At 44.8% G+C, this 12,781-nt stretch overlaps 1 protein-coding gene across 5 annotated transcripts in view; it reads left to right on the forward strand.

Moving 5' to 3' along the window:
• The first annotated feature begins 3,906 nt into the window (after positions 1–3,906).
• VSTM2A (V-set and transmembrane domain containing 2A) overlaps positions 3,907–12,781 on the forward strand; it is a 28,859-nt gene continuing 19,984 nt past the window's right edge. For 4 of the 5 annotated variants that reach the window (XM_035253443.3, XM_035253442.3, XM_035253441.3 and 1 more), the window contains exons 1-4: positions 3,907–4,227; positions 6,092–6,258; positions 8,087–8,137; positions 11,229–11,565. In XM_035253443.3, coding sequence (XP_035109334.1) covers positions 4,149–4,227; positions 6,092–6,258; positions 8,087–8,137; positions 11,229–11,565 — 634 coding nt within the window. In that variant the 5' untranslated portion in view covers positions 3,907–4,148. Of the gene's footprint in view, positions 4,228–6,091; positions 6,259–8,086; positions 8,138–11,228; positions 11,879–12,781 lie in introns of those variants that run through there. The other variant, XM_035253440.3, reaches the window with a different exon arrangement.

Consider the following 12,781-nt stretch of genomic DNA (forward strand, 5'->3'; position numbering starts at 1 on the left):
GTCACCTGCCTCTTTAAAATGTTTGACACTTCCAGTGGACAGCAGCTATTCTCTCTCTACAAATTGTTTACTTTATGAAACACAAGCTATGAGAAAACCACAAGTTGTGTTGAGATGAGGGGATTATCCGAGAGTCTGGAACCCTAAGAGACTTGTTCATCAGTGTCTAGAGAAGAGTTTGGGTGCAATTCATTTTGTTTTATGTGGTATTTTTTTCTTAGTAAACAGCTACTTTTATTTACTTAACTCAAGATTCTTAATGTTTTACCCTACCTTTAAAGCATTTTAGGTCTTAGGATCTTGACGAAATAAAGTTGTTTGCTTCTGTGATGCAAGTGACTAGTTAAAATGGGTTCCTTATATGTAGAATGAGTGGTTTCTATTAGTTGCTTATTAAACTCTTCTAATTCTGGAATTCACACATGCTGTGAAGACATTATACACAGGTGGAAAGAGGGATTATTCATGTTGCTTCTTCCATCATTATCACATGAGGGATTCTCTCATGTCTTTGAAATTGCAACATGGAGAGACTGGCAAATCCAGCACGCCAAAGCATTGACTGGTATAATTCAGAGGAAAGCAAATTTGAAAAGCTCATCTTTGGTTAGTATGAGTTAGCAGCTTTCTCCTGCACTCTTATTTTCTCCAACTGAAATAGAATTTCTTTGTGGATATTTTTAGATTGCTTCAACGTTGAAGGGCATGGACAGGAAGAGCGCATCTAAACCAGTGAGATTTGTCTTCCAATTCATCAGATGGCTATTTTAAAAGTTATTTCTAAAGGGAATATCTAATTTTCTATCTTCCGGTTACTTATGAAAAAATTTTTAAGTTTACATTTGGCACTTACGCCTCAACTTAGGACAGATTTTGAAAGTGTGATGTGGAAAGCCATTCTCTCATGAGCCTATGGAAGTGAAATAAGGTGATCTCCCTCAACTTCAAGATGGAAAAATGTCCCCAAAACCTTAGGAGAAAAGGACATAGCCACAAAACAGAAAGACCCTCCCCTTCTCCAGTTTAGCTTTTACGTGGATCAATAGCTCTGAAAGTTTACGTAGAAGACTGAAGACATCACAAAGAAACAGTATTTGAAGAGTAAGTTAGGTAAGTTTGAAGATGTAAAAAATAAATAAATGTAATCGAAATAAGATGCCACCGGGACAAGTGGAATGATCTGCAATAGATTGTATCATGCCCGAGGAAAGAGCATATTCAGAAAAACATTCCTATTTTAGGTTTTAGTGGGGGAATGTCTGAATTTTTAAGAAGCAAAATAATGACCAAAAGCTAATTAAAAGGGAAGGAAAACAATCAAAAAGTGAGATGGTAGAATTTTATTTTTGGAGCACTATCAATAGGTACTTTTCAAGAAGAGATTTGCAGTTTTTTTTAATAGGATAAGGCATCAGCAATCATTTTGTCAAAAAAGAGAAATGGGTGGGAAATATTTCTCCTAGATTTGGATGCAGATAAATTTTCTTTCCTGATAATTTACTTCCAATCTTGTAGGAGAGTATAGTGTTTTACAAGGACTTATAAAAAAAATTGGACTTAGTCTCAGAACTGTGTCATGTAATATACCAAATATATTTACTTCTTAATTAGATTTTTCTCATTTCAAACTATTAACACAGAGACAGTTTGCCTTTAACAATGCAAATGGCGTATAGAAAATAATGCATATATGTTTATTAGCACTATTTACAGTCCTTGAGATGATATAACAGATATTTCAGGGAAAATGTTGGTCTACACTGGCAAAACTAAAACATCTATCAGGCACTTTTCATAAGCAGAACAAAAGGCTTTTCCAATTTTATCTTTCTTCTTCCTTTCTTTCTTCCCTCCTTTCTCCTTTGCTTTCTTTAGAGCTTAAATGCTTATAACTGTCTTTTAAAGTAATTCAACGGTTTATCTGTACTATAAAAGCTTTTACATGCTTTATTTTGCACACTTTTAAGCTTATTTTTATTCTACTTTTATAGTTAGAGGGATCAAGTTCTTCTTTAAAAATTGAAATGCTTTGCTAAATTAATTTAGAACTCCTCTTACTTAAAATGAATGCCCTTTATATTGAGAACTGCTTTAACAGCAGATAACCTTGAAGTCAGGTCATTTCCATGACATGTTATATCCATGTTTATGCTAAAGGTTGAAATAAGCCAAAATCGTGTGAGCACATTGAAAACATCCTCTTAGGCATAACATTTAAAGCATATGCAAGGTTCTGTTGTCTGCTTTCCAAGTGATGTTTAGTATGGTTCAGGTGTTATTAACTTGAATTATGTTTCTATGCTCTGTACTCATTGTCCATGAATGTTTGAACATAAAGAGATTTCTTTTCTTAGAATGATAAACTTCAAAACTGTTGGCTAAATATAAGGAGGATACAGAGTCTGGTTGGCCTAAACATGAACAGATATAAAATATCTCCCATGATTGTCTCCAAATCTCATACTCTGTCCCTACTCACAGTGAAAAATATATTTTCAGAAAATAAATAATATTGTTACAAAGTTATTGTGTCTTTAGTTTTCTGAGCTTTAAGTTATTGCTGCATTCAGCAATAGAAGATAAGTGATTTAAAAGGCTACAGCTATGTTACAGGGTTTTGTTCTGTTTTGGTATTTTCTGGCTAGTGAAGGCATTAGCCAACTACACATTCTTTATCTGTAAGGTGAAAATGCATACACTGCATTGGCTCCCCGATAGCATTGTTAAGACTAATTGCTGTTTCCAGGTAATACTGAAAATTTGTGGTATAGTTGCATAGAAATAATAATGGGAATAAAAAACGTGTACTCTTCTTAGACGGCTAATGCTACTAATTTTGTTAAAAAGATTTAAGTCCACTAATAGTTGGGTTGCATAAAGACAGAGTCTTTAACAGAATATACATTATTGTTTCAGTTCTTAATAAAAAATAGAATATATATCTCAAATGTTCACCAAGGCAGATAAGTAGATTCGTTCCACACTCTGAAACTTACTGTGATATTTTTTGTGTGTCGAAAATAATATTCTTTATTCACTTAGTCCCAGGGAACATTACATAATTATTGTGCTATGCAAAAGAAAAGCAAATAAACAAAACAAATCACATAATGAAGACCTTAATGGTATTTAAAACCCCTCCTCCACTCCAAAATACAAGGAAGAGGAAGGAAAAGAAGGCAGGAGGCATATAATTTTTTTTAAGTAAACATAGCATGGTGGGCTTTTCTTTCGAGAAAATTCCCTCAATACGTGACTTTTTGTACTTTTTCTGTTTTCCGCCTGTCAGCTGGAGCGATATGGCTCCTGTACAAGCTGCTTGCACTGAAGGCTGCTCACGAGACATTCGTGTGAAATCCTCGCTGTGCTGCTCCCGGCTGGAGCAGTTAATAACTGGTTAAGCGGCATTTCCCTCAATGGCTGTTTTCCCCGGTCCAGCCGCGTCTCCCCAGTCCCACAGCTCCCGGTCCTCCGGATGCCCAGCTCGCTCCCGCGGCCTCCGCTCCGAGCCCCCCGCCGGCGCCGCAGTCCCGCCGCCGTGCCATCCTCCTCGGCACTGGCGACCGGATCCGCCGCGGCTGAAAGACTCCCGATGGGCGAGAGGGGCGAAGTGGAAACCCCCCCTCCCCCGGCGCCACCGGGCCCTGCGCCCTCCGCTGCCGCCCGGCGCGGGCTCCCGGGCGGGGCGCTGTCCAGCGCGCACAGAGTTAAAGGCATCATCGCAGCCATTAGAGGGAAAAGTTGCGGCGCCGCGAGCCCGGCGAAGTCCTCCGCCCGCCCCTTGCCCACTCCCCACTTCGCGAGCCGGCTCCGCGCCGAGGGAGGGCGGTGATCACGCAAGCCGGAGCGGCAGGCTGACGTGGGACGGGCTGCCAGGTACTGGAGGCAGCAGCCAGGCGGCGCCGCGCTTCTTCCCCGCGATCCCAGCCCGCGCGGCGCCGGGAGCCTCGCCGAGCCCCAGCCGGCCGGTTCCACGCTTCCAGAATCGCGGCCCCTTCTCCCCGCAGCAGCCCTCGCCGAGGCGGCGGCAGGATGCGCGCAGCGGCGCGCCCGGAGCTCTGAGCAGAGCCTGCCACCCACTAGCACGCCTTTCTTCCTGGGCTTTTCGGCTGCTGGCCACACTGATGTGACCCCCCTCCCTTTTTGGAATGATGGGGATCTTTTTGGCGTATGTTGGATTTGTTTTCTTTTCCGTTTTATATGTACAACAAGGGCTTTCTTCTCAAGGTAAGTCTGTGCTCAATGGCAAATACACATTTGCTTGCGCGCGCGCGCCTGTGTGTGTGTGTGTGCGTTTCCTACACTCAAAAAGAATGGACAGGCGGATGTAATAAGCTTCCTAGCAAATACCAGTGGGCTAAGGCTGTATAAACAGTGTTCTGTTTGACGATTTTCTTTAAAGTTTATTAAACTGTAGACAAGGTAGGCTGGAGTGAAATCTCGCTGGTGAGTGACAATGAGGTGGGCTCCCAGTGAGCACAAACACAGGGTCGTGTGCGTGTGTGTGTGTGTGTGTGTGTGTGTGTATGTGTGCGCGCTTTCTGTGTGCATGAACAGGGTAGCCACTCATGCATACATAATCATCGCAAACAAACACGGGGCTGGATATGGGGACCCTCCATTGCCAGTCGCTCTTCCTTGTGTAGGCAGACTGGGCTTAGAGTTTCCCTTTTCTAGGTCCGTGTGACTCCTTTTGTATGTGTGTTTATCAAAGGACAGGCTCCTCTGAGGACCCATAAAAAGGCACAACTTGCATGATAAGCAGCAGCAGCCGGGCGAACCCGATTGTTCAGGACTTCGCAGGCTGCAGCGGTGGTTTCAGCACCATGAACAGATCACATCTCTGCTGCCAGAAGACCGCATCACTGCTGCAAGCCGAAATGCCATACCCCTTGTGCCAGCTAGAACAGAAAAGTCCTTTTCAGATCAGAACGTCTCCTTAATAGCTTCCCTGTTTTAGGTATAAATATAGTTTCATTTCACTAGAGATCATTTTTAAGATTTCATAAAATGTTTAAAAGAGACCATGTCTCTCTTTAAAAAGGCGGGGGGGGGGGGGGAGTGCAGCCACCCCAAATCATTTCTGCAGTACCCACAGCCCTCCTCTGCATACGTGTGCATTGTGGTTGTGCACTTCCATTGGCCACAAATCTTTCCAGGACTACTTTTAGGGAACCATCAGTTCTTTGCAAAGTGCCCCTTAGACAAGATAAGAACAACCCTGTTGGTAACAAGATAAGAGTATTTCATGTTCAAGAAATGCCTTTCGGAGGCAGGAAACATTTTATGTTTGCGAGTTTCACCAATGCCTTTTGGAGGGAGGAAACATTTTATGTTTGTGAGTTTCACCATGGTTTCATGAATCTGGCAAACCAGCGGTGTCAAGGTTGCTAATGAAAAGTCTGAGAAACATTTCCATAGTGACTTCTAAATAATATTTAATGTGAACTAAGCCTGGATGTGTGATCATTACATCTTAAGAGTGTGGCAATTCAAAATACAGTGACTTGATGGGAAAAATACAGGTTAATTTGGAAACACAGTTTATAAAGCGTGCAACTTGCTTCACTGATGCAGGCGCGTTTCGCTGGTGTTGCTAATAACTGTTTTTGATGAATCAGGAATGTTCATTTTGACAGATAATCATGATCCACTCTGTTACATGAAACATCCACTTAGTCGTAGATTGTTTAGAAACTTAAGAGGCAAGAGGCTTTCCTCATATATCAACTTGGCAGACTGTCTAAATTGTATTTCACTGAATCTCTCGTAAATTTTGTGGAATACTGCAATCTGACAAAAGGTATTTGGATCTACCTGCGGGGTTCTTGGCTAACAGAGTTATTGGCAAGCTTGTTAACCTTTCCATTATCTGGATTTGATCAACGACATAGTGATTTAGGTATGATACCAAAAGTTAGACAGGAAAGAGGCAAAGGAATGGGGCCTTGGGGAGCCAGACAAAGCCGAGGATGTCAGAGAGGGATTTTGTTGCTATTTAAGTTCAGGAAAAATGCAGCGAGTTCTCAAGGAAAGAGACGCTGGTAAGAGGGGTGTGGATATTCCAAAAGGATGCCTTTCTGTTTTGCAGCAAAATTTACCGAGTTTCCGCGGAACGTGACGGCGACCGAGGGGCAGAATGTGGAGATGTCCTGCGCCTTCCAGAGCGGCTCCGCCTCGGTGTACCTAGAGATACAGTGGTGGTTCCTGCGGGGGCCGGAGGACCTGGAACCCGGCGCCGAGGGGGCCGGCGCGCAGGTAGCGGAGCCCGCAAACCCAGCGTCTCCCCTTCGCTTGCCCGGTCCTAGGGGTGTCCAGCACTGGACTGGGGGCCAAGGTGCTACCAGGTCACCCCTGGGGACCCGCCCGGTTCTGTGGGAGCGAGCGACCCCCAGAGCTTCCGGGGGTGAGCGGGAATTTGTCCCGGGGACGCTAAGTTAAAACCCAGAAGGAAGTCCTGCTGCCCAGTCTCTACCAGTTAAACTGGGAAGCGCCTCCTCGCCTAAGTTCTGGTTGTTAGGAAGATGCCCACCTTGCTCCTACCGCCCTGCCACCTGCCGGGACGTCCACGAGTCCCGTTTCTGGACGCAGAGATGGGGAGGGGAATCGATGGGCGGCCTCCACCCCCCCAGTCCCACCCCCACTCCCTTCTCAGGGCGCCAGGCACTAGAGGGGACCCCAGTCCCCGGACTGAACGCCCAGAGGACCAGGGCGGCCAGCTCCTCTCACCTCCACCTCTAACAATTCCGTGGGGTGGGGGTGGGGGGATACTGGGAGAGAGGGAGAAGGAGGAAAAGAGGGAAGGGGGGAGGAGGGAGAGAAGGAAGTGGGAGACCGGGAGAGGGAGAGAGGAGAAAGAAGGGGGAAAGGGAAGGGGGGAAGAGGCAGAGAAAATGGGTGGAGGGAGAGGGAGAAGGGAAGGAGAGGAGGAGGGGAGGGAGAATTGGAGTGGGAAGCCGAGAAGGATGGGGGAGAGGAAGAAGGGGAAGAGAGGGAAGGGGAGGGGGTGGAAAAGAGGGAAGGAGAGGAGAGGGGAAGAGAGAGTGGAGGGGAAAGAAGGAGAAAGGGAAGGGATAAAGGAGAGAGAGGGAAGGGATAGAATGGAGAAGAGAGGAAGAAAGGCAAGGGGGAAAGAGGGAGGGGTGAGGAGGTGGGGAGGAAGGAAGGGAGGGAGAACTGGAATTGGAAAAGGGGAAGGAGAGGGAGAGAGAGAAGGGGGTGGGAGAGAGGGAGAGAGAGAATGGGAGGGAGAAGCCGGGAGGAAGAGAGGGAGCAGGAGGGAGAAAGGAAGGGAGAGGGCGAGGGAGAGAAAGGGATTGAAAGGGAGAGAAGTGAGAGAGGGGAAAGAGAGGAAAAGAGGGAGGGAGCGGGAGAGAGACGGAAAGAGAAGTGGGAGGGAGGGGAGAGAGAAGCAAGCCAAGTGAGGAGAGCAGGGACTAGGGGAGCGCGGAGGGCGCGGAGGGGATGGGGAAGACTGGAGGGAGCGTGGTGAAGGGAGGAGCGGGGAGAAGAGGAGAGGAGAAAAAGGAAGACAGTGGAGGAGGGGGGCAGGGGTCCCTGCAGGAGGGAGGCCGCGCGCAGCGTGAGGCTGCGCCCCGGGAGCCCGCCGGAGACTGTGCAGCGCGGGGCGGGAGGGCGGCCGGGACCAGGCGCGGAATCTCGTCCCGGGCTCTTCACCCTCACGCACGCCAGCCGCCCCGGCCCCGCCACCCCCCTCCGCGCCGCCCCCGGGGCCTGCGTTCGCACCCGGCAGCCCGCGAAAAACACCCCGCCGCGCCGCGGTCCCGGCCCCGCCTCCCGAGAGCAGCTTCCGCGCGGCAGGGACCACGCGGGGACGACGTGGGGTGCGCGGGGGCAGCGCGGCCGGGGCCTGGACGGGGGTGGGCGCGCGGGCGGGTCGCTCCCCGGACCCCAGGTCCCCCTGACGGCCCTGCCGGGGCCTCGGAGGCTGTGTCCGGCGCGCGGGCCGGTCGCTCCCCGGACCCCAGGTCCCCCTGACGGTCCTGCCGGGGCCGCTAATGCTGTGTCTGGCGGGCGGGCGGGCGGGCGGCCTGCGCGGGACTGAGCTTTCACTCCTCGCCGGCAGGTGGAGCTCTTGCCCGACAGAGACCCGGACAGCGACGGGACCAAGATCAGCGTGAGTACCGGGGCGCCCGGGGTCCCCAGACCCGGCTCGGGACGCGCGGCCCCTCCCTGTCCCCAGAAGACGTTGCCAGCGCTGCAGGGCAGCCGGGGCCCAGGCTTGCCTCACTAGATACAGACAAACGGAAGCACGTTTAGAGTCCCTAAATAAAATTATATCACGTCAATAGCTAAACATTCTAGACAATTGTTTGCTATCCAGAGAGGTTGTGTGACACTTTCCTCCCTTGCTTTTTGTGACTTACCTAACTGTAAGAGTAAATACAATGCCAATATCTACCCAAAATTAGGGAAATAATTATCCTTTAATAGAAAGTAAAAACACTAACAGGAAAATATTTCTAGGGAAAAAATATAAAGCATCCAACAGGATACGGAAATTGTGATGAAATTAAGCAACTCAATTTTGAATGTCATTTTAACACATGGGATGTATTTCCAGTGCTGTTATTCAAAATCATATAAATACGATGCCAAAAGGCAGTATAAATGTAAAAGCGTATTACAGGACCTACTGACCTACTGAAAATGTAAACTTACAGCTCTACTCTATTGCTTGTTACTTTTACTAAGTGTGTTTTAAAAAAATGAAAATCTTTGGCTCACGCCTGTAATCCCAGAACTTTGGGAGGCCGAGGCGGGTGGATCACGAGGTCAAGAGATCAAGACCATCCTGGTCAACATGGTGAAACCCCGTCTCTACTAGAAATACAAAAAATTAGCTGGGCACGGTGGTGCGTGCCTGTAATCCCAGCTACTCAGGAGGCCGAGGCAGGAGAATTCCCTGAACCCAGGAGGCGGAGGTTACGGTGAGCTGAGATCGCGCCATTGCACTCCAGCCTGGGTAAACAAGAGCGAAACTCCGTCTCAAAAAAAAAAGAAAGAAAGAAAGAAAATGAAAATCTTATTTTTTTTTACTATACCTCAAGTGAAGCCACACAGCCTCAGTTAATATTAATAATACTGCATCATTTGATAAATAGAAATGAAATAGGTATGAAATACAAAAGGCGGAAATCTGTTAAGTGTAAACATATTACTGTTATTTGTTTTTACGAATCTGAAATTCCAATGACCAACATTTTAAAAGAAAATGTATTTAAAGCTCTTACAAAAGCATAAAGTGGTAGATTGGAGTTAACGTCATAGCTAAAAATGTACAAATATTTACACAGAATCTGGTTCTGTGATCTAAATGTGTAATCTCAGCATGGAAGAAATAATAACAAAGATTAAATATCAACCATAAACTCTGATTTATAACTCATAAAATGTCTGACTTTTTAGAATGCTTATTCCTATATCACAAAAATTGTTGTTTTCCTACAATATTAGAAAAGCTTTATTGGTAAAATCTAGCTTTTTCTTAAATATTTTATTTTTCACATCCATATATATTAGGTAGATTTCTTGGTGACCATTCCACGTTCACCATTCACTGATCTCCCTATCATTTAAAGACCACTGACAAAAGTAGCCTCACACATCCTGAGCTCTGGATGCATACAATGAGAAACATGATTCCACATACAGCTGTTGACAGTATTATCTATGGCAACAGTGCATAAAAGTTAATGAGCGGAAGAGAGTTCTAGACACAGACTGAGGCAGAAAGTAGTTTGTTCTCTGTTTATCCACTGTGTCACCTTGAACATATGTTCTCAACCAGTAGTTACTAACTTTGAATTCCCAGGAGAGCTTTTATGAAATACTGATATAAGCTCTACCCTGCAGAAATGCAGGCTTAATGTTTCTGCGTTACACCACATGGCAGTATTTTCAGTAGCACCCCAGATTATTTTAATGTACACTCAGTGTTGGAAATCACTGACCCAAACACCCCGAGCCTCAGTTTACTCAATTACAAAATGAGATAATAAACTCTAAGTACCTCAAACTGTATTAGGAGATTTAACCCAAAATAAACATGTATTAGTTTCCATTTTATAGTATTCGCATATTTATATGTAATTTTATATACACATAAATACATATGGTTCAAATGTTGGAAATTATTTGTATATATACCCCTATATGTAAAAACAGATGAGTATCTCTCAGATTTTCCTAGTAATTTATGGCCCTTTGAAACGGTAGAGGTCAGTAGCAGAAAAAATAACTTTTGGCCTCCTTTTCTTCTTTTCTGTATTTTTCAAAATCAAGCAAATTCTTGAATCCCAAATGTCTTATGAAACCTATCATGTCTCAGTTATGAAGAATATATGATTATGTATCAAAGCTACCTGTTCTGATAAAGATGCTTATATATATAATATATTATATATAATATAAGATCATATATTACATCTAACATATATATCAGATATATGATCTTGTGGTTAATCTGAAAAACTTAGCAGAAATAAGAAAGCTAATTTCAGTTTTGAAAATCAAGCCAGTGTTTTATCGATGGCTTCCCAAATCCTGGTAGCATAAAGTGCCTATTTTGGCATGGGATACACATTTTGAGCAACAAGACTTCAGGTGATGTGAAGCTGTACCCCAAGCCCTGCCACTCCATGACTAGAGGCAAGACTGCATCTAAAATTTAAGAAGAAGAATGCTAATATCCCAGTGTCTTAACTGCACCTTTAGTAGTCATCCCAGTGTGGAGATACAAATGCATTCTCACTCAAGCTCGTGACCAACAGAACATTTTTGTGATGTCTCCGAGTTGAGGGGGTTAGTTTATAGCCCACGGGGAAAAAAAGAGGCTGTTTCACCTACAGAGTTGGCCTTATTGGTTCGTGCTTTATTGAACTGAGTTAAGCAGGCAGAGGCCAATCCCATGATAGAAAAATGACAGAGCAGCTTCTGGCTTGTGGACAGTGGGGGCCAAAGGCTGATGGAATCTGGCGGCACTCGCTGCATTGAACTAATTAGCCTGAGTCTGCAAGTGCAGTGGTTGGTGGAATAGGGTAACTAAGGCCTTCAGATGTGACATTAAGAAAATATAAAGCTCCTTCACTATGGCTATGGGGTCGTTAAGACCCTTTACCTTTCCAGTATTACCAAGTTCAGGGTAAAAAAGGGGAGCAAAAGCATTTGATGTAGCACTTTGTTTCTTTTCGCCTTCAATTTTTCAGACAGTGAAAGTCCAAGGCAATGACATCTCCCACAAGCTTCAGATTTCCAAAGTGAGGAAAAAGGACGAAGGCTTATACGAGTGCAGGGTGACTGATGCCAACTACGGGGAGCTTCAGGAACACAAGGCCCAGGCCTATCTGAAAGTCAATGCCAACAGCCATGCCCGCAGGATGCAGGCCTTTGAAGCCTCGCCCATGTGGCTGCAGGACATGAAGCCTCGCAAGAACGTCTCCGCAGCTGTGCCCAGCAGCATCCATGGCTCTGCCAACCAGCAAACGCACTCCACCTCCAGTCCTCAAGCGGTAGCCAAAATCCCCAAACAAAGTCCACAATCAGGTATGGAAACCCATTTTGAGCCTTTTATTTTACCACTCACAAACCCTCCACAGAAAGGTCAGCCATATACAGTAAACAGATTTGTGAATGATGGTTTTTAAAATCAGAGACCTAGATCAGTGCAAGTGATTGTGCGGGGTGAGCCCCGAGCCGGCAGCGATCCACTCAGAGCCCAGAGCATGTAGGTGCACCTGTGAGACCCTTAGTCGTACTTCCTTTCCAGGGCATCTGAGAGCTGGACTCTGCTTTTTTGCCTTTCTGTATTTATACATTATAAGAAAAATAAATCATATAATGTTGGTTACATTATAAATGCATGTTCATTTTCTCTACAGATTTATGTATCGATAATGACCCAAATTAAGAGGCTTTCACTTAATCAAAATGTAAATGAGAGAGACATGCCATATCATGCATTTCAGTGACCCACAGCTCTAAGCAGGACTATTCTCTAAGGGTTTTTGATTTTGAAGGAGAAACCTCAGCTGCCTGAGATGATGATAATGGAAGGAGGGAGCGGGATGGAAGGCAGTAAGTGGTGCAGAGATAAGGCAACTCCTGTGAATGCGCCTTCCAGGCCAATTTAGAAGCTTAGTCACAGGATTCTGAAGGCAGCTGTGCAAGTTAAAGCTGTTCTGAATGAAATTAATAGATGCAGTCATTCAGCCAATGGAAACGCATGGACATTTTAACCTTGATATGGAATATGGGATAAAGGCTTCTGGAATGAGCAGTGCCCTGCACAACCCTGAGGCCATCTGATTTCCTCAAACACATGACATGGGATGAAGGGAACACAAACATACCTACTTAATCCTTCTTTAGGTTTTTCCATTTATATTTTATCATTGAAGACATATCGATGCCAACATCAATAATGGAAAATTATATTGCTAATACTTAAGGTCTCTTCAGCCATTAAATTAAAAAGTCTGATCACTAGGATGATTTCTGATATCTCATATCATCCTGAACGTGCGCGCGCACGCCCGTGCACACATATACACACACACACGCACACACACAACACAGAAATCATCCTAATCAAATACATATGCTTTATAGATATTAAATATATATAAATACATATATCAAATATATATATAAATACATATATCAAATATATATAAATACATATATCAAATATATATATAAATACATATATCAAATATATATATAAATACATATATCAAATATATATATTAATATATATGAA

The sequence above is a fragment of the Callithrix jacchus genome, chromosome 11, assembly GCF_049354715.1.
Source record: "Callithrix jacchus isolate 240 chromosome 11, calJac240_pri, whole genome shotgun sequence".
NCBI classification, from domain to species: domain Eukaryota; kingdom Metazoa; phylum Chordata; class Mammalia; order Primates; family Cebidae; genus Callithrix; species Callithrix jacchus.